The sequence below is a fragment of the Trachypithecus francoisi genome, unplaced genomic scaffold (genome assembly GCF_009764315.1).
Source record: "Trachypithecus francoisi isolate TF-2019V2 unplaced genomic scaffold, Tfra_2.0 Lachesis_group1, whole genome shotgun sequence".
NCBI classification, from domain to species: domain Eukaryota; kingdom Metazoa; phylum Chordata; class Mammalia; order Primates; family Cercopithecidae; genus Trachypithecus; species Trachypithecus francoisi.
The window spans coordinates 144,607,239-144,629,275 of NW_022681454.1; the positions used below are offsets into that span (position 1 = coordinate 144,607,239).

Below are 22,037 nucleotides of genomic sequence, written 5' to 3' on the forward strand. Positions count from 1 at the left end.
TAAAATAATAAAATAAAATAAAATAAATAAAATAAAATAAAATAAAATAAATCATAACAGGAGAGAATTGGGGCATGCACCATGCTGGCTATTTTGGCAGTTCTCTGAGGCCTTGCTACTATACCTTTATGTTTATTGGGCATAATAGCTTCTACGTCCATCCACACCCCTACATTTTACTTAACAGTTGTATAGTAACAGGTATTGGATATTTGATAAAATTCCATTTCTATTTATTTTTGAAGTCTATTTTTTCTTCCTAAGTAGCCAAATGATAATATTTCAGTGTAATAACAATCTACTTGAGAAGCAGATTCCCTGAATAACTTTGTGTGAGACTTGTCTACTTTCTTACATATATTTACAGCTGGAAAGACTAAAAATTGGTTGATAATCAAATCGAAATTGTGTATTTGTTAAAAACTAGTGATTTGCTTGGAGTTGTAAAATGTATAGTGATTGCCTTTTAGATTCATTTTTAAAGGTCAGGCTGAAGGAAATCATTTTATGACCCTAGTTACAACTTGGACGTCCATGGCATTCTTGTAAGAGAGGGCTCTTGTCATGGGATCTTTAGGGTGCAGAAACCTTTGTGGCTGGTGATGCGTTTGCCTGAGTTTTGCTTTGGCCTGCTGGGCTTGTTCTGCCAGCTCTTCTCTGCAGGCTGCACTCGGCTTGTGCTACTGGCCTGGATTTCATGCCTGCCAAGGGTGAGTGAGGCATGGAGTGGCGAGGGGTTCGTGAGTTCAGGGTCTGGCCACTGTGTGCAGCCAGGCATGCCGACTGTGGTGGGGCAGGCAGCTCCAGGCACAGGCACCGGCTCCGTGCAAGGCTGTGGCTAGACCGGGCATACTGCAGGTCGCTTCCATTGTGGGCACGGTGGCGTCTGGAAACTTAGAGACACCAGGAACCGCAGAGCCCCAAAGAGGGTGTCACGGCTCTGGCTCAGGGAGCCCCTAGGTCTGGGCTCCCTGAAGGACCACAGTTCTTCTCTCCTTCTCATTGCCCACAGTGTGGCGAGCAGGGGAGGGGGAGGTTCACCCCTGTTTGTGTTAACAGCTCTTTCAGTCTGGCCATTCCTTGGGTCCCAAGTTATTGTCCCACATCCAAGAGGAATGAGGTATACAGACAGTTGGAGGGGTGAGCAAAGTAGAGGGGAACTTCATTGAGCAACAGAACAGTTCTCAGGAGACCTGAAGTGAGTAGCCCTTTTCCGCAGGCAGGTCATCATAATGAGTGTCTAGCTCTCAGTGGAGAGGAGACCTCTAGTGTGTAGCTCCTTTCTACAAGCAGGTCATCCTGACTAGAGGAGGAGACCCCCGGGGGTTGCTTCTTCCAACAACTGGTAGTCCCCATGTCTTTCTGAGTCTGTTTGAGTCCAGGGTTTTTCTGGGCTCAGAAAATGAGGAGGAAATGTGCTGACTGGTCCAGGTGCAGCCATGGGTGGGCCTGGAAAAAGCACCGTAAGTTTTCATTCCCGTCTGCAGACTCCACCCAGAACTGGCAGCCCAGCGGCTCCCAGGCTTCAGGCCATCCTGGCTTAAAGGTGGGGTTTCGCCAGGGACCTCTCCCTTCCCACCTAGGAACCTGTCTGTCTCCTGCAGCTGTCAACATGTCATCTACGACACCCAAAGTATTTGTGCCAAGAGATGCCTATAGGCCTCTGTCGAGCTGCTCTCAGCTCCCTGACCTCCCTCCTGTGCTTGTTGGCATCCAAAGTCCAGAGTGGGCCGAGCCGGAGGTTGGGGGTACTGGGAGCACTGGGAGCACTGGCATATCAGCACCACCGTAGTGCACACATACCTGGCCGGGTGGCATCAGTACCTGAGCTTGGCTACAACTTTGCTCCACACTGGATCAGGCGTCGGAAGCGAGGAGAGGCCAGAGAGCAGGAGCAGGCACTTCTCGAGTCTGCTGGCAGGGCAGTGGGCCTTCCCCGGCTCCCAAGAGCATGGGGATGCCCTGGCCCAGAGCTGTGGCCGTGTGGCTGCAGCTGTGTCTGGGAACATGGGGCTCCTGCCCTGATGACTCCATAGAAGTTGGGACTCCTGCCTGTTTCTGGCCCCCACGGGCACCATGGAGTGCGCAGCCCTGGCCACACTTTGCCCTCTGCAGCTGGTGTCCCCACAGCGGCTGCTGCAGACTGTCCGCTGCTGCCATCATTGTCACTGATCCCAGGGATTATGGTGATTTAATCATGGAGCATGTGGCACAACAGTTCCGGATTTTCAGAATATTAAAGGGGTGGTGATAGAGGTTGACTGGTAATGCAAGGGTCATTACAGTAGCAGGAACAACCAAGAGAGAGAATTTGCTAAAAGATAAAATCAAATTGATAAATCTGATGCTGGTATACATTTCTTCAAGGGCCTTTCCAGTAATGACAAATGAGGAAACCACCCTTCTTATGTCTTTATTTTGTTAAATACTCAACAAAATTACTGTGTTTTTGCTGGGAGATGTGCCAACTAACTGCTGATGACTGAACTATCAAACTCTGGTTATTGGAGGCACAAAAATATGATTCAGAGGAGTGTTAAGTAGAAATTCTTATTTTAGCTTAGTAATATATATTAAAGTATTTGCTGAAATGTTTTTTATTACGTTTTGAAATGTGTTGTTTCAAATGTATTAAATGCTTTTCAGAAACACATTTTTGGTTATAAAATATATGAATAAAATTTCAATAAAATGTATGATTTGATTGTAAAGTATATGGCTCAGTGGTATTAAGTACATTCACATTGTTTTGCAACTATCACCACCATGCATCTCCAGGGCTTTTTCAAAAATCTTCCCAGACTGCGCCTCTGTACCTGTTAACAATAACTCTCCATTCTCCCCTGCTCCAGCCCCTGGCAGCCATCATTCTGCTTTCAGTTTCTATGAATTCGACTACTCTAGGTGTCTCTTATGAGTGGGATCATATAGAATCTGTCCCTTTGTGACTGGTTTATTTCACTTAGCCTGATGTCCTCAAGGTTCATCCATGTCGTAGCATGTATCAGAATTTCCTTCCTAAGGCTGAATAATATTCTGTTATACATATGGATCAGCTACATTTTATTTACTCGTCCGTCCGTCCGTCCATCCATCCATCCATCCATCCGTCCATCCATCCATCCATCCATCCATGGGCATTTGGGTCACTTTCCCCCCTGCTGCTATGAACAGGGGTGTACACATATCTGTTCCTCTACTTTCAGGTCTTTTGGGTATATGCCCAGCTGTAGAATTGCTGGGTCATGTGGTAATACTATTTTGAATTTGAGGGAAAAATTTATTTTGATTTTTTGTTGGGAGTTGTGCCTGTTAACTGCTGGTGGCTGAACTATTGAATTCTGGTTAATGAAGGCACAAAAATGCGATTTTGAGGAGTGTTAGGTAGAAATTTTCAGTTTAGCTTAGTAACATTATATTTCAATATTATTTTACTTGAAGCACTGTTTTTCACAGTGCTTGTACCATCTTGCATTCCCACTAATGATACACAGGGGTTGCAGTTTCTTGACATCCTCACCAACACCACTACTTTTCTTTTTTGGATAGTAGCCACCCTAGTGGGTGTGAGGTGGGATCTCATTGTGAGTTTGATTTACATCCTAATGATGAGCGATGTTGAGTGTCTTTTCATGTGCTTATTGGCCTTTTGTATATCCTCTCTGGAGAAATGCCCAGATAAATATTTTTAAGAGTAAAATTAGCTAAGTTAGGAAAAATATCACATGATGCCTAGTAAGAATGGTTTCTTGGACATGAGTTCTTTCTCCACTATTCTCTGTGAAGTCATGCTCTTCTTCTAGTTCCTTTCTAGTTAGACAAGCAAAGCTGGAAGCTTTTTTGGGAATAGCCTCCTGACCAGCTGGTACCCGCTTCCCTCCCAGGGCATGAGACGTTGTGAGGGCTGCAGATGGGCATCCAGCCCTGGCCCGCCTTTGAGAGCTGGGTTCTTGAGATGCTGCCATGGCTGGCTCCTCCTCACCTGCTGCCATCACTCCCTGAGTGCTGAGGTGCTGGGCTGTTTCTCAGGCAGATTTTATTCTTAAAGGATTTGTTCATAGAAATGTTTGTTGATTGTGATTGCATGTGGTTCAGCCTTGGGGCATCAGTTGTGGTTGGGGTGAGTTTTTCATGAAGAGAAACCTCTTTGATCTTCAGTTCTTGCGGGTCAACCTCAACATACAGATTGGAGTCACAAACTTTTTCTGCAAAGAAACTGATAGTAAATATTTTAGACTTTTGTGGACCATAAAGTTCCTGTTGCACCTGCTCAATTCTGCTGTTGCAGCAGGAAAGTAGCTGCAGACAATACCTAAATGAATGGTTGTGCCTGTGTTGCAATACTTTATTTACAAAATCAGGCAACACAACGTATTTTGGCCCATGGACCACAGTGTGATGACCTCTGATGTAGAGTTTCACTTTTCACCATCTCCAGTTTGCCTGACCTCTGTGATTCTAACATAGGCAGATATCCAAGTGGAGCAGAACCGGCAACACTTCTATGAACTGTCTCTCGAGTATGTGTGTAAGCTGCAGGAAATCCAAGAACGAAAGAAGTTTGAGTTTGTGGAACCTGTGAGTATTATTGCCAAGTTGTTTGCTGGTGGATTTTTGCAATATAAGTATGTATCTTCCTAGGTCGGATTTTTGATTTATACTTATTGGAGGCCATAATGCATAAACATGAAAGAGACGTATTGAAAAGGGCAAACACAGCCATGAATTCAAGGAATTGCCTCTAAATCAGTGTTTCTCAACTGTATTTGCACTGCAACATGTAATATTCCCAGTGCTACATGATCTCAAGGAAGGCAAACAAGTGCAATTTCTGCTACCTTAGCCTATAGCTCTGTCTTTAAAAAATTTCTCTGAAATAATTTATACTAGAATGAGTGAACATGGGTTGTTTATACCAGTTCAAACTTTGGTACTTTAAACAATTGTTTGTAACATGACTTCGAACACAACTCACAATGCTTATGGCAATCTAAGTTTAGAAGCAGGATATGGAACATTTGAGACAATTTTATGAGTTACTCTGACATTTCTTTTTACTTACTTTAGAAACACATGATTTTTGTTTGTGATTACATAGATGATTTCTAGTAGCTTCAGTTGTTTATGAAGATACATGCACATGAATATAACATGTAAAGGATATTTCATGTGGATTTCAGCAAAACACGAACTCATTTTCAGGATTCATTTTAATTTTAATATCAACTTGTTGAATGGTTTCTTTTTCTTAAACAGCTTTATTAAGATAACATTCACACACTACATAATTTACCCATAGTGTGTATGGTTTATAGAAACAACAATAACCAAGTAATGATTAAAAATGAGCATTTGTGGAGCTATGGTTTAGTTGCAGCGATAGTCATTAACCTAAACCAGTAAAGTAAACCTCCTCAAAAGCTTTCTTTTTATGTGAAATAACAGTAATGGCCTGCTTTTATTGGGCATTTATAATGCTCAGTCGCTGTTCAAGTCATTGTTCTAAGTGTTGTACCGAACTCATTAGTCCACACTATTACTCAATGAGGAGATAAGGAAATAGAAGTAGAGAAAGGTTGAATAATTTGCCCAAGGCCCCATAACAAGTCATGGCTGATGTTGGGAATGGAGCCTGCTGGGCATTTGGTATCACAGCCCCAGATTCCTAACCACCCACGGTGTGGCATTTGGAAGAAAATGAATCTCAACATTTCCTTAACTCTCTCTGCAAGTCACTTCTCTTCACTTTAGATTTATTGACTCACATGTGGAGCAGAGGCAACAGCTCTCTAATTAGAGACAGGTTGGGAGTTGTTAGAAAACTAAAGGTTTAATTACGGGTTTGATGCTGCCCCTGGCAAGTCATGGAATATCTTTGTCAACAAAACACAGGGGTTGCACTCTGTTAGATGTGGCTAGGGAGAGTCTGGAGCTCTTCGATTCTGTGTTTTTACTTTCTTATAGATTGTATCAACCTATAGTGATAAGATTTCAATTACAAATACTGGGATTCTCCTGACTAAAGAGGACAAATGGATGACTTTATAATTCAATTTTTCCTACAGAACATGCCATACAAGCTGCCTAATGGCTGTGATATTTAAGGGAAAAAAGCATCATTTTCTATAAAGACCAATTAATAGTGTACTTGGGTTTACTTGAATATTATTGACTTTCCTTTAATCACTTTATTTCAGTGGAATAACAGTGAGATGGTGGGGGGAACACTTGGTTGTTTATATGATTCTTTTTTCTCCTGAGTTGTTTTGTGCTAATACCTCTTTTCTTCCTGTGTCTTAGATGCTGTCATTTTTTCAGGGGATGTTTACCTTCTATCATCAGGGCCATGAACTTGCCAAAGACTTCAATCACTACAAAATGGAACTACAGATCAACATTCAGAATGTAAGGAAATGAAAGCTTTCTTTATAAAAAGATGTTTGAAAAGTGTATTTTTCATTTGTTTGTTGTATGAAAAGCCTTGAATGAAGACAACGCTGATCTGTTGGTACTGAGAAACTGAGGGTATGCTGCCATCTGCTGGTCAACTCTTGGTGTGACGAACTGCTCTACAGTTGGTTGAGGCTTGGGAAATTCTGCCACCTGGCGGCTTTTCCTGCAGTTTCTGGGTCAATTCTAAGGATAAGCTTTGTTACCTTAACTCTTTAAGTCAGCTATTTCTGTAACAGACAAAAGAGCACTCCACTTTAAGGCATTGAATTTATAATGCACTACATTTCTTCTCTTTTAACTATCTTGATTTTTGTTCCCAGATAAGCTTATCGTTTGAGTGGAATTTCTTCCCTACATTTTATGCATATTTACTAATGCGTTGGTGTTCACAGTTGCTATTGGTCTTGATTATTTTCCTTTGGAAAATGTGTGCTTTCTGCCAAGTCTTGGATGAAGAGATTCAGGAGAACAGTGTTAAGCAGCATACTATCTGTCATTTTGATCAGGTGGTGGATGTTTTTCCTCTCAACACTAGTTGATCCTGGAGGCGTCCTCATTGACAAGCTGGTCAGGGGATGTTGAGTGTAATTTGAGGTCTTGTTAGGAATGTAGTGAGATAACTTTGTGACCGACTCACAGCACATAATGGAAGACACACAGGTAGATGGATGGGAATGTGGTTGTTGCCTGCTCTTTATTTATTTCACAATTAGAAGTTGAGAGTGGGCCGGGAGCAGTGGTTCATACCTGTAATCCCAGCACTTTGGGAGACCAAGGCGGGTGGATCATGAGGTCCAGATATCGAGACCATCCTGGCCAACATGGTGAAACCCCGTCTCCGCTAAAAATACAAAAATTAGCTGGGCGTGGTGGAGTGCGCCTGTAATCCCAGCTACTCAGGAGGCTGAGGCAGGAGAATTGCTTGAACCCAGGAGGCGGAGGTTGCAGTGAGCTGAGATTGTGCCACTGTACTCCAGCCTGTGCGACAGAGTGAGAATTCGTCTTAAAAAAAAAAAAAAGTTGAGGGTAAATACTTTTTGTGTAGATTTTGTTTCTAACTTTTTTTTTTTTTTAATGTACAGTTCCCTATACTTGGGAATGTAGATGATAAAACCTCTTATTTTTATAATTTATGTGTCAACTTCTATTTGAGGATTGTCAGGACATTCGCCTGGGCTAATGATACAGTCCTGGAGTAGATTCTTTCTTTTTCTGCTGCTGTGGTCTCACAATTTGTGAAGACAGTTATAAAATATGTGGTATGACTATAGACTATAATGTGACAAAACTTAAAAATCCAAAATGGGTATGTGTGGATTCATTCTAGTTACCCCAGAATTGTTCCTGCAGGTAGTAGAATATTGAGTTTAATGATGTTGAGTTTTTTTTTTGAGACAGAGTCTCACTCTGTTGCTGAGGCTGAAGTGCAGTGGCACAACCACTGCTCACTGCAGCCTCAACCTCCTAGGCTCAACTAATCCTCCTGCCTCAGCCTCCTGAGTAGCTGGGACTGCCAGTGCATGCCAGCACACCCAGCTAATTTTTTTTTTCTTTTTGGTAGAGATGGCATCCCACTGTGTTGCCCAGGCTGCTCTCAAACTTCAGGGTTCGAGTGATCCTCTTTCGTCAGCCTCCCAAGATCCTGGCATTATGGGGGTGAGCCACCATGCCTGGCCGATGTTGAGATTATTCAGAATATTTTGCAGGCAGCAGAAAACAGTTATGTAAAAAGAACGCTAGGTAGTTTACATAAGTGGTCCCCAACCTTTTTGGCACCAGGGACTGGTTTTAAGGAAGACAATTCTTCTATAGATGGAATGGAGGTGGGGGAAGATAGGGTATGGTTTCGTGTTGAAACTTCCACCTCAGGTCATCAGGCATTATTAGATTCTCATAAGGAGTGCACAATCTAGATCCTTTGCGTGCGCAGTTCACAATAGGGTTCGTGCTCCTATGAGAATCTAATGCCACCGCTGATCTGACAGAAGGTCGACTCAGGCGGTTATACTCACCTGCCGCTCACCTCCTGCCATGTGACCCGATTTCTAACAGGCCATGGACCAGTACCGGTTGGCAGCCTGAGGGTCGGGGACCCCTGCTTGAGATTATAATTCCTGTTTTCCCCTCCACTTACTGGCTGTATAATTTGTGGAAATTCACCTTTTCTGTCTGGACCTCATCTGTCAAGTGCAGGACTGGCCAGAATGAGAACCTTCGGGCAGGACTGTATATACAACTTCCAGAATCAAGGTAAAATGAAGAAAATAGTGCCCCTTATTTAGAGATAATGAAGAGTTTCAGATCAGAGGCATTTGATCATTAAACCAAGCAGAAGCTTGTGAACGCATAGGTGAATGCCCTTGAAGCCAGCGCTCTGCCTCAGGTTCCGGGGTGAGCTGTGGGGAAACGTCAGTCTTTTGGGATGTTCAGTGAAACTCCTTGCACAGCTCATTTATTTGTGGAAATGTGTTTATAACACACCTATGGGGAAGGCAGGGGTTTATTTACCTTATATAAACCAAAAAAACTTTCAGAGGCATTAAATATTTAGATGGTAATGAGCAATATTCAGTCTTGAAATCTTCTGAGCAAACTTTGAAGCTAAGCTATCATTTGAAATGTTTCACAAAATGACCTGGTTGGAATCCTTAATATATTCAGAACTTACACAATTGACAACAGTATTCATTTTCTGTAGAGAAATGGGGAAATGACAGTTTATTGAAAAAAAGCCTTTTTTTGTATTGTCTCGCACTTAAGGATGTGTGGTCTTCAGTAAATCGCCCTACATTCTCAACCTTTTTTCTAAATATTCCTGTCTTGATTTTATTTGGCTGTTTCTTAATAAACACTCTTGCAACTCAGAGTTTCTCTTGGCCTCACCTTCAGTATTGAGAACACGTGATCTAGGTGGCATCTCTGCTCTTCAAAATGTTAGTTTTTAGCTAATTTTTTTTTTTTTTTTAAGTCAGAAACACCGGCACTTTTGAAACGCGGGTCACTCATTCTGTATCATCTGCTATACTTCTGTGACGCTGTAATTTGCTCATTTCTTGGCCATTCGTCTCGTTCCTTGATGTCAGTTTTTTATTATAATAAAGATAAAATGCTGGGTATATAAAACAACATATTGTTGAAAAAAGTCCCAGTTGTGGTGTGTGTGTGTGTGTGTTTGTGTGTGTGTGTGTTGCATATATTTGTTTGTTTGAGATGGAGTCTCGCCCTGTCACCCAGGCTGGAGTGCAGCAGCCCTATCTCGGCTCACTGCAAACTCCGCCTCCTGGGTTCATGCCATTTTCCTGCCTCAGTTTCCCGAATAGCTGGGACTACAGGCACCTGCCACCATGCCTGGCTAATTTTTTTGTATTTTTTGGTAGAGACGGGGATTCACCGTGTTAGCCAGGATGGCCTCAGTCTCCTGACCTCGTGATCCACTTGCCTCAGTATCCTAAAGTGTTGGGATTACTGGCGTGAGCCACTGTGTCCAGCCACATATGTGTATTTCAGGAAACATAATCAAATGTTAACTGCCTCTGCATTATAACATCATAAATATTTTGGTCATCTTTTTAGTATTTAATTTTAGTAAAAAAGCAAAACTTTTATAATCAGAAAACGGTAAATGTTATTTAAAAGTGAAAACCTTTTTTTCCCCATTTGATAATACCGATTGTATTGTAAAAGTGCCTAGACTTTTTTTTTTTTTTTTTGAGAAATTGAGTCTTCATTTTCTGTAATCTAGAGTGATAAATGGAAATCAAGAAAGTAGCAAGATGGCTTTTAGGAAATGGGTTTTTCAGAAGAATGGAAAATGCCTCAAATTTAAAGAATATTTTAAGGAACTAATTTTGAACTTTTGTGATTTCTGTCTCCCGAAGAAGGTGGGGAAGAGACTAGAATAGAATTCTTCCTGGAAGGAAATACAGTGTGCAGAATTTTAGGATTCATAAAGAGTCCCTAGAAGATAACAAGAATGGGTAGGAAGTGTTTAAGAACATGGGCAAAATAGATTTGTCACAATGTTGTAAGGAAAGTAGAATACCAAAACTACAGACTTGTGTGTGTGTGTGTGTGTGTGTGTGTGTGTGTGTTTAAAAGAGATTAGAAATGATCACATCAAAATACAACAGCAGTTACCTGAGGGTGGGCTTATGGTTAACTTTAGTCTTATCCCTTTTCTTTTTGCCCCACAAATGGGACTATTTGTGTCCGTCTCTCTGTTTTACGGTGATATGGATTAGTTTTTATAATCAGAAAAGAAGTTTTTTAAAGATGTTTTCTCTTTCAATCAGATTTAAAATACTAAAATAATAAGGCTTAATTTAAAGCTAGTTTATTTGGAAATGTTTAATTCCTAAAGCATGTAAAGAAAACAAGGCAGCAATGATCTTTTATTGGCTAGATGGATAGCATTAGTGTCCTGCCGTATAGGTTATTGTGAGGATTAAAGAACCATGTACATGCTCAAATGTTACCTATTGTAATGTTTGGGGTCTAACATTATTGTAATTAGAAGATGCCTTCATATGTGCTTGGAACTTATAATTGGAAATTGCAAGGTTTTAGCCATTCTACTGATTTTATGCAAAGTTTTCTATGCGTAACTTACCTAAAAATGGTACCATTAAAAAATAGTGGCTGAGGATGGTGACTCACGCCTTTAATCCCAGCACTTTGGGATGTTGAGGCGGGAGGATCACTTGAGCCCCAGAGTTCAGGACCAGCCTGGGCAACGTAGTGAGACCCTGTCTCCACAAAAGTAGAGAAGAATTAGCTGGAGGTGGTGGTGCATGTGAGTAGTCCCTGTACTCGGGAGAGGCTGAGGTGGGAGGATCATTTGAACCTGGGAGGTCGAGGCTGCAGTGGACTGTGATTGTGCCACTGTACTCCAGCCTGAGCAACAGAGTGAGACTTGTTCTCAAGAGAGTAAAAAAAAAAAAAAAAAAGCCTTCCATTCCCAGTGCAGACAATAAACCTCTGAGGAAGTCGGGTGGTGAGGGAGAGGGGGACCTCATGGAGGTGTCTGCAGCAGGGATGATGGAGTGGTGATGAGACAGAGGTGGCTGCTGGGGCATTTGGGAGGTTGCTTATGCTGAGCAGAGATGTTAAGTGAGCACATAAGCAGACGTGCTGAAAGTGAGAACCAGGCTTCTTACTGCCTGGGAAGAAATTCACAAATTTGGAAGGAGAGAGACTGGAAAGAAACCTGAAGAACTGGAGTAGAATTAGATTTCTTGGTAGGAAGTCATGGATTTGCAAATATATAGGTAGATATAGAAGTAGTGATTGTGTGTTTGTATAAACACATGTGCTCTTTGTAGACAGTTGACCTTTGAATAACGTTGGGGTAAGCACCTCTGCGCTGTTGGGTGTCTGCATATAACTTTTGACTTGGCCCAAACTTGACTACTAATCGCCTACTGTTGATCCCATAACAGAAATAGTTGATTACTACATATTTTGTGTGTTCTATGTGTGATATACTGTGTTCTTACAATGAAGTAAGCTAGAGAAAAGAAAATGTTACTGCAAAAATCATAAGGAAGAGAAAATATACTTACTATTCATTAAGTGGAAGTGGATCCTCATAAAGGCCTTCGTGTGTTTTCGTAATGAGTAGACTGAGGAGGAAAAGTTGCTGTCGCAGGAGTTGTAGATGGGGAGGAAAATCCATGTATTAGTAGATCCACAAAGTTCAAGCCTGTGTTAAGGCTCACCTGTATGAACATCTGTTTCCTCAGTCTGTCTGCTGAGAAGACTTAGAAGCAATGATACTTCCTTAGCTGTGAGCACACTGTGCCTGGATCTTGGTTCCCAAATCCTAAATACTCTCCACTAAAAAGAACAAGAGCTCCTTTCCAGGACTGAGGCAGGGAAAGTGTAAGATGAGCTTAGGGTACCTTATTGGACCAGAAAGTAAGGAACTGGTCGAAAATTAAGGGGACCAGTCAAAAGACAGAAGCCAGCTCGAAGAGACTCCTGCTGCTCAAATCTAGGGAATTTTAAGCATGAACATAAATAATAGGATTATTGGCTTAAATACAAGTGTGTGTACATGCTGTCACCTGTGATAGCATCCATCCATGTATGGCATGCATATATACGCATATGTGTAAATATATTATACACACATGGGGAGAAGTGAGGGTTGGAAGGAATCTCAGCAAAATGACCAAAGAGGGGAGTAAAATCAGGGTGAAATTAGTACAAAGATGGGGATAAGGGCCGCGGATGGTGGCTCATGCTTATAATCCCAACAGTGTGGGAGGCTGAAGCGGGTAGATTGCTTAAGCCCAGGAGTTCGAGACCAGCCTGGACCCCATATTGAGACCCCTGTCTCTGGAAACAACAACAACAAAAACCGCACACACAAAAATTAAGCCTGGCGTGGTGGTGTCCACCTGTAGTCTCAGCTCCTCTGGAGACTGAGGTAAGAGGATGGCTTGAGTTCAGGAGGTTGAGGCTGCAGTGAGGTATGATCGTGCCACTGTACTCCGGCCTGGGAGACAGAGTGAGACCCTGTCTTTAAAAAAAAAAAAAAAAGTGGGGGGGATAAGAAAACCTGGAGAAATGGAAGGAGAGAGGGAATGGGAACCTAGTCATCAACCACTGAGTTCTACTTGCTTTGCAGGCTTATACTTTCTTACAGGACATAAGCTGATTTTTCTCACAGCTTAGTTTGTGTTTAAAAGAAAACAAACCTCGGCAGACAGGTTTTCCCTTTTACAATTTACATTTATCAGATGACTCTCCATCCCTTGACAAAAAAGATGTGCCATTCTACCATTTTCCCACGCTTAGGACCCTTGGCAACCCCTTTTATTGTAGGGAGGAAAGGAGAAATTTCAATAATATTTTTCTGTCTCAGTTCCTCCACAGTTTCACATCAGCAGTTTTTTGGTATTAATACAATTATTTTTGAGCCTGGATGAAAGAAGTGTCCAGGAACACGGTAGTGCCGACTCATCACAATTGCCTTGGTAATAATTCTGTTACTTCACCTTGCATATACGTTTTCAGTGTAGCCGTTTGACAGATATTGGCACACCATGTCTCCTGCGTTTCAGAAATGCGATTTGTCTCTTCAGATATCAAAGACATTATTTGTGTAGGTGAAATTTTTTTCCCCCTTCCGTCTTCAGGGAAGAAATGTCATTTTCAAGTGCAATTGCCATGACCTGGAAAAACTGACACTTGTATTTATTAGTTTGCAAAGAAGAATTAAACTTTTTCAGATTCTGAGTATTTACAGACTGCTAATGTAACAGTAACAAATCAGATTGATTGAGTCAGATTGGTTGTTGCAAAGGAAATACTTCTCAGGTAGATATATTAAAACCTACTTATGTTTTAAACCTAAAATTTAGTAGTAGTGTGAGACCTGAAGGCAGGAATTTTTTATGTTGAATAATAAAATTATTCATGGTGTTAGAAAGCCTCCAAAGTAAGTAACCTGTAGTAACCCTGGCTTATACTCCTCTGGTAGCTATTTTACCACTATTTTTTTTTTTTTTTGTGCATTAATCTCAGTAAGAAGATATACTGGAAGGAATGGGGATATTTTGATAAATTTATAAAAAAGTTATTTAGAGTTTAAAAATGTAATTATGGTTATCCAGAGACTTTAAAATGTGCACGAGAAAACTCAGAACTTAACATTTATGTGTGTTTTCTAATTCATTTCAGACACGGAATCGATTTGAAGGAACAAGGTCAGAAGTGGAAGAGCTTATGAACAAAATCAGACAGAATCCCAAGGACCACAAACGAGCAAGTCAGTTTACAGCAGAAGGCTACCTGTATGTCCAGGAAAAAAGTAAGAGGACCTTCAGCAGTGGCTGCGTGGCTGCTTAAACATGCAAATTATTGAAAACTCTGTTGTTCTTGCCATTACTGTGACATTTTGGGCAATTATTCCTACCCCTTTCCCTGCCTGCTTCTGTCGCCTAGTGGGTATATATTGCATATTTAGGAGAAACACATTCCAGCCCTGGAGAGAGGGGCACAGCGTAGGAGTGGCTGTGAGCACCCTGTTCTTCTGACACCCCACTAGCTTCTGTTTCACACTGTGTGCGCCCCGGGAACATGCTTGTAAGGGAGTCAGAATTTGGTGTAAGATTGAAAATGAGCCAGAGTTACGAGGGTATTTTGTTTTTTCTCCTTCCCCCTCACCTCTGCCCTCATTACCAATGCACACAGGCACACACATTCATACACGTGTACACATCCTCCCCTCCCACAACCCTGCCTCACCGTCATCTTAAGGTCAAGGGGGACATATTAGTACTTTTCTCCTTCCTTCATACCATTTTTGTTCCTACCAATCTGAGATAGCTGGTTCTTACTCAAATCATCAGGAAGACTGCAGATAGTGATAAAAGATACTCGTATGTGGCATCCTAACTTGTAGGGCTTTTAGTCTTTGTTGCTGTCTTAGCAAATACACAGTGCACAGATTGTTCTCATTTTGAAAACTGAAGGACCTGTATTTCTTTCAGACTTTGAACATTTTGTCTTATTTGAACAGCTAAGTTCTTAAAGTTTACTACTTCAACTGTAGAACCCAATTGCTAGTTAGCAGGAAGGAAGAGAATGTGAAATGTGTCTCTCTTTACTATTTCCCTCCCTCTTCACCCTTAACTGTAATTAGGGTGTTTTACAGATTTCACTTCATTTAAGTGTGGCTGATGTACAGGACTTTCAATCCGACCTAAAAATTTACTAGTAGAGATGACTCAGGGAAAGGTTACAGGATATCTGTGCTTTGAATGGAAGTTCATGTTCTATGCGGGCAGCAGGATGGTTGTGAGTTTTCCATTTGCCCTTATTCTGGAATCTTGCAGCCTTTACCTCTTGTGAGCAGTTGTATGATATGGCAGAAGTCCGAATTTTTCTCATACATTATCTTATTAATCTCAGTTTTTAAAATTGAATTTGAAAGAACTAAATTAAAACTCAAGATAGTCATAAGAATGTTAGAATTATTTGTGTTACATGCCCAAGTGAAAATCACAGGAAACTTTAATGTTTACATTCATCACTGTTGCCTTTGAGAGAAATTGGACTGAAGCAACGTAACAGTAGTGGTAAAATTCTTTGCTCACTTACTGTATACCCAGCACTGTGCTAAACTTGTATACAACTTATCTCATTTATCCATAAAACAGCCCTATGAAGTATAAGGTACTATTACTATTCCCCATTTATAAATGAAAATGGAGGCACTGAGGGTAAATAATGTTCCCTAGGTCATACAACTACTGAATGCTGGAATTGTCATTCTGAAAGTAGAGTCTGTGTTGGTAACGTCTCCTGTAAGTTGCTTGGCGCTTGGACAGGTGTGAAAGAGCATCGTTAGTGTGTATGCCCAGAGCTGGTCGAATAGGCTCTATTTGTTGTCAGAAAGGGGTGGTGGCTTAAGTAGTGGAAAGACCTTGATATTTGGGGTCAGAGATTCCGATTTAAGGTTCGGCTTTGTCATTTTCCAGGCATTTGGGCTAAGCTTACATTTTTTTTAGATTAAAAAGGCAGTAAGTATCATCCTCTCTGGGCAGTTTTTTTTTTTTTTTTTCCCTTAGAGTTAAATAAAATATCTGTGCAATAGTTTTTCGTGAACCATAGAACACAGTACAAATGCTGGTTCTTTAAAACACAAAACAGTGGTTCCCAAATTCAGGTCTTTGGACTAATGATGGTCTGAGATAAAATTGATTTTAGTCTGTAACTCCTTTCATCTATTACCCCATCCCAAATAATGTAATTAGCTTTTCCTAAAACTAGCTAAAAGCATTCCTTTTACATGAGTTATTTTTTTCCCTCCTGAGCTTATCTTTTTTTAGGTGTAGAAGCTTTGTTTGTACATGAAATTACGGTGATAACAGATGTTAATTGCTTTTGTAAAAATGTCTTGACTCAGTAAAGTAAAAAATTGTCAACTTCTGCTGGGCCTAACCTTTAATTTGTTGTTGGACTTGTACTGGCATGTGAAGTTCCAGATGCTAGAGGTCCCTCTGACATACAGCACTGTCCTGTGAGCCCTAATGGTGGTACTGCTGACTTAGTAAGAGTGGGAAAGGGGTTCAGAGAATGTTCTGGGGCATACTTGGACAGTCACTCCTATTGTCTTAAATTTCTTATTCTTCATACTTCTTTTTTTTTCTTTTTTGCTAGGAGTACAGATGTGAGCCACCGTGCCTGGCCATTCTCTTGATTCTTAAGATTTTCTAGACCTTACTGATTACAGTAATGTTAAGCCAGACAATACCAATGTTAATTTATTTTATTTTTTGACAGTGTTGCTCTGTCACCTAGGCTGGAGTGCAGTGACACGACCTCGGCTCACTGCAACTTCCGCCTCCTGGGTTCAAGACATTCTCCTGCCACACCCTCCCAAGTAGCTGGGGTTACAGGCACGCACCACCATGCCCAGCTAATTGTTGTTGTTGTTGTTGTTATTGTTTTTGAGACGGAGTCTCTGTCGCCCAGGCTAGAGTGCAGTGGCGCGGTCTCAGCTCACTGCAACTTCCGCCTCCTGGGTTCAGGCTATTCCCCTGCCTCAGCCTCCCGAGTAGCTGGGACTACAGGTGCCTACCACCACCCTGGCTAAATTTTTTGTGTTTTAGTAGAGATGGGGTTTCTGCTAAACCAGGATGGTCTCCATCTCCTGACTTCATGATCCACCTGCCTTGGCTTCCCAAAGTGCTGGGATTACAGGCATAAACCCCCACGCCCCACCCATACTTCATTTTTCAAGGTTAGCTTTCAATCATCAGTAAGAGCAGCTGCTTACCAGGGTTCTCTTCATGGACTTAAAGTGCACTAGGTGGATTTTTAGACTAGATGCTTCTTAGCACTATGATTCTGTAATTCTATCATTTTGAGAGGCCAGAATTAAATCCCAAACCATCTCATATATGGGATGCAACTTTTGAACCCGTTGTGAGCTCTTAATACCTAGAAACAAAACAAAAAATTGAGCTTACATTTAAGAGATTTTCAGGTAGGAGATAACTGTTGATTTTTCTGGCAAAATATTTAAACAGTATGTCTTCAAATCACTTCTGTGTTGCTAAATCTGTCTTAGAGTTTTGTTTCAAAGCACCTCTTCTTATTTTCCCTTTTCTTATTAGAACCAGCAGTATTGCTGATCTGTTTCATTGATTCAACTGTATCTGTTGCTGCTTTTTAGACTTTTCCTCTTTAGTAATGTATTTATAGCTCTGCATATCTGCTTAATTTATGAGGGAAAATATAAAGGGCTGTTTTTTTGTTGAAGGGCCTGCTCCGTTTGGTTCCAGTTGGGTCAAACACTATTGCATGTATCGAAAAGCAGCGAAGAAGTTCAACATGATCCCATTTGAGCACAGATCTGGAGGGAAACTTGTAAGTATTTGATTCAAAATAGAATAGATTTTAGTCTGTCAGAGGTAGTGTTTGAGGGTGTCATTTTAATGGTTTATATTCACTGATGATAAATTTTTAGTTTTAAAATCTTTGTTTTGTTTTTAAGTGAAATGGGCCAGAAGACGGAACAATGTATATGTTTTCTGGATTGCATGCTTGGGTTTTAAACCACTAGATTTTTTTTTTTTGTCTTCATTTAAGTTCTGGGATACATGTGCCGAACGTGCAGGTTTGTTACATAGGTATACATGTGTCATGGTGGTTTGCTGCACCCATCAGCCTGTCATCTACATTAGATAATTCTCCTAATGCTATCCCTCCGGTAGCCCCCCACCCCCTCAGAGGCCCCAGTATGTCATGTTCCCCTCCCTGTTTCTGTATGTTCTCATTGTCAGCTCCCACTTAGGAGTGAGAATATGCAGTTTTAACCACTCGATATTTTTTTAGGTGAACAATAGAGCCCTTTTATGTCACTGTTTAAGATAAAGGTAACATTGACAGCAAGCTTTCATGACTCAGTGGTTCCTCAGCATTTATACAATGGAGCTGACTTGCACAAATGTATTCATAGCCTAAAAACAAAGAAGAGTGATCTGTAATAAATTTTACTGTTGTTCAGTTGTCTTACAAAGTTCTCACATAGGTATTTGCAATGCATTTAGTTAACTGCTCCCCCTGAAATAAAAACAGCAGAGCGTAATAGTAAGAAAAGAGCAGGAAGACCTCACAGAGTTGGCTGTGTAGAAAGGTGATCTTTATATGTATTTTAAATGGAATCTGCAGCTTATTACAATAATTAATGGTCTAGAAACAAAACTCTTCCCACCAATGTTGAACATAATTGATAACACATTTTTAAGAAAGCAGGTTAATTCATTGCTTGCTGGGTGAATGGGTATGGTTTTGCTTAGGTGAATAAAAAAAACAAAACCAAAACCTAAGTTCACTTCTATTTACTTACACGATGCCTTTCCCTGAAAAATATTTAAAGCAGCTTTTAATAAAAACACATTTATATAATAATGAAAGAGACATGGAAAATTAGTCATGGTGAGGAGAAGGAAGCGAGGAGATGGCTCTTGAAGCATCAGGTTTGAGACTGAGTTTCCTGTCAGAGCCGATTCAAGTCCTGAGATATTTCTGCTTAGTGATACCTTTCTGTTTTAGCCTCCAAATAATAATAAATATGTTATGGAATATAGCTGGAGATTTTGAATATTTGTATATCTTAATGTTATTTAGAGATCTTCACATTCTGGAAAATGTGAAAATGTTCAGTAAGTATGTACTCACACTTCGTATAGTTGTTCTTTTACTGAGCACCTGTATTTCTGCACTGCAAATTAAGTAAAGATAAATTCAGGGTGGTTCACATAGGAAAGACAGAAATTGCCTAGATTAAATGGTTCTAGCTTTAGATTATCAAAATATTTAATCTAGGGTTATTGGTGTACTTTTAGGTTGACCTGTATGGAATTGCAATTTTTATAGGCCACAAATAGTCACATATTGTCTGTGACATGTGGTGTGACATAATATGAAATAAATTTTTACACTAAAAAAAGAGTACAATAAGAGACTAACAATATTCCAGTATCTAAAAACTGTACTGTTAATCTACCTTTAAAGATTAACGTTTGGCCAGGCACGGTGGCTCATGCCTGTAATCCCAGCACTTTGGGAGGCCGAGGTGGGCAGATCACTTGAGGTCAGGAGTTCCAGACTGGCCTGGCCAACATGGTGAAATCCTGTCTCTACTAAAAATATAAAAATTAGCCAGTCATGGTGATGCACACCTGTAATCCCAGCTACTTGGGTGGCTGAGTCACAGAGTTGCTTAAACCCAGGAGGCGGAGTACAGTGAGCCGAGATTGCACCACTGCACTCCAGCCTGGGCATTTAAAAAAAAATGATTCAAAAAATAGAGGTTAGTTGCAACTGTGACAGAGCAAGACTGTCAAAAAAAAAAAAAAAAGAACATTGGTATTGTCTGGCTTAACATTACCATAATCAGTAATGTCTAGAAAATCTTAAGAGAATGGCCGGGCATGGTGGCTCATGCCTATAATCCCAGCACTTTGGGAGGCCAAGGTGGGTGGATCATCTGAGGTCAGGAGATCGACACCAGCCTGACTAACATGGTGAAACCCTGTCTACTGAAAATACAAAAATTAGTCAGGTGTGGTGGTGACCACCTGTAGTCCCAGCTGCTCAGGAGGCTGAGGTGAGAAAATATCTTGAACCAAGGAAGTGGAGGTTGCAGTGAGCCAAGATTGTGCCACTGCACTCCAGCCTGGGTGAAAGAGCGAGACTCCCTTCTCAAAAGAATCAGGAGAATGACAAAAATGTTAATATTTTAGATTCTAAATAGCATTTAAAAAGCCATTTTGAAAGAGGATAGGGTAAAGAGAAGGGACTTAAGATCTTGAACCTTGCTCCCCTGCTCTCCAGTATAGAATGGCTAAGTGTTTATATGCTTATCCTGTAGGTTTTGAGACTGTTCAAATGATTATTTGCAGGGAGACGGAGAGGTGTTCTTTTTGAAAGAATGTACTAAGAGGCATACTGACTCCATTGACAGAAGGTTTTGTTTTGACATAGAAGCTGCTGATCGGTAAGTTATTGGAATCCTTGGACATGGTGAAAGAGTCGTTTTAAAAAAATGATTAAAAAATAGAGGTTACTTGCAACTGTGATTTCCATGGCCTGGGAAAATGTTACCTTGCTATATTTCCAGGCTATGTGTTCATTATAAGCCGTTTAGTCTTGGTCACTGGGTTTAGCTATGGAGTGATAGTTTCATCTTGATTTAGTTAGGAGTCATTCTAACCAGGGTTGTCACTTAAAAAATAACCTTGGAGGCCAGGTGCAGTGGGTACGCCTGTAATCCTAGCACTTGGGGAGGCCTAGGTAGGCAGAACACCTGAGGTCAGGAGTTCAAGACCATCCTGGTCAACATGGTGAAATCCTGTCTCTACTAAAAATACAAAAATCAGCCAGGCGTGGCGGCGCACACCTGTAGTCCCAGCTACGTGGGAGGCTGAGGCAGGAGAACCACTTGAACCCAGGGAGTGGGGGCTGCAGTGAGCCAAGATGGTGCCACTGTACTCCAGCCTGGGCGGACAGAGTGAGACTCTGTCTAAAAGGAAAAAAAAAATTGCCTTGGAGCTTTTCATTATTGATCCAGGCCTAATTTGTAGCATGAAGAGAATAATGGCAAGAGGAACTGGGTGACAAAGCTAAAAAGGGGTGATAGGTAGCTAGCTATTTATACAGAACAACATTCATTTGTGCTTGTGGGAGTTTTCAGTGTCTACATCCTGTACATGATGGAGGGTCTTAAGCAAACTCCTTCTGTTTATTCAAAGATGAATTATTTTTTTTCTTACTGTATGACTTCTAGTTATTTAGTTGTAAAAGAGTCTTTGCCAGAGAGGAATTAGTAGAAGAGAAAGGTTTGTTTGTCATTATTACTACTTGTCTGGCATTAATTTCTATGTCCTCCAGTAGCATTAAGGAAAATCCTAGTGCTCATAGAATATTTGCTTTTTAATGGCTGACAGTACAGTGATTCCTTGCCAGCCCTGGTTTTGGCAGTGGTGGTTTTTAGATAAGGCTGTTCTATGTTTGTATAATAAAAGCTTATGAGATTTGTTAAAGCAAAAGTTCAGGTCAGAACCCAGGAATACAAAAGTAATTAATGCTGCTTGCTCTGTTAGATGATACAGTTGAGTCTCTGGGGGTAGTGCAGAGAGGGAGGAACAGTGCTTTTATAATAAATGAATTGAGGACCATTTCTTGTACATAAAAACAGGCCCTTAAGCACTATGATAATTTTGGCACTACTATGAAAAGGATGAGTGGTTAAATAAGCATTTTACCAAGATAGGAAAAATATGGAAGAGAATGTCAGTGTAAAAGAGGTTGGATCTTGCTATGTTGCCCAGGCTGGTCTCAAAACTCCTGGACTCAAGCAATCCTCCCACTTTGGCCTCCCAAAGTCATAGGACTACAGGTGTGAGCCACCGTGCCTGGCCTAAATTTCAAGCCAATAAGAATTCTTCCAAACTTTAAAAACGGAATTAGTCAGTGTAACACAAGTCGAGCATACATCTGTGTGCACACACCCATGGGTAGCACTGGATTCCTTTCTGAGTGCCACTGTTGTAAATGCTTCCGTG

At 41.0% G+C, this 22,037-nt stretch overlaps 1 protein-coding gene across 2 annotated transcripts in view; it reads left to right on the forward strand.

The window, feature by feature from the left end:
• Positions 1–22,037, forward strand: part of ARHGAP10 (Rho GTPase activating protein 10) — a 343,992-nt gene that overhangs the window by 131,393 nt on the left and 190,562 nt on the right. For both annotated transcript variants that reach the window (XM_033215447.1, XM_033215448.1), the window contains exons 6-10: positions 4,468–4,578; positions 6,301–6,405; positions 14,140–14,269; positions 17,729–17,835; positions 20,376–20,470. In XM_033215447.1, coding sequence (XP_033071338.1) covers positions 4,468–4,578; positions 6,301–6,405; positions 14,140–14,269; positions 17,729–17,835; positions 20,376–20,470 — 548 coding nt within the window. The remainder of the gene's footprint in view (positions 1–4,467; positions 4,579–6,300; positions 6,406–14,139; positions 14,270–17,728; positions 17,836–20,375; positions 20,471–22,037) is intronic.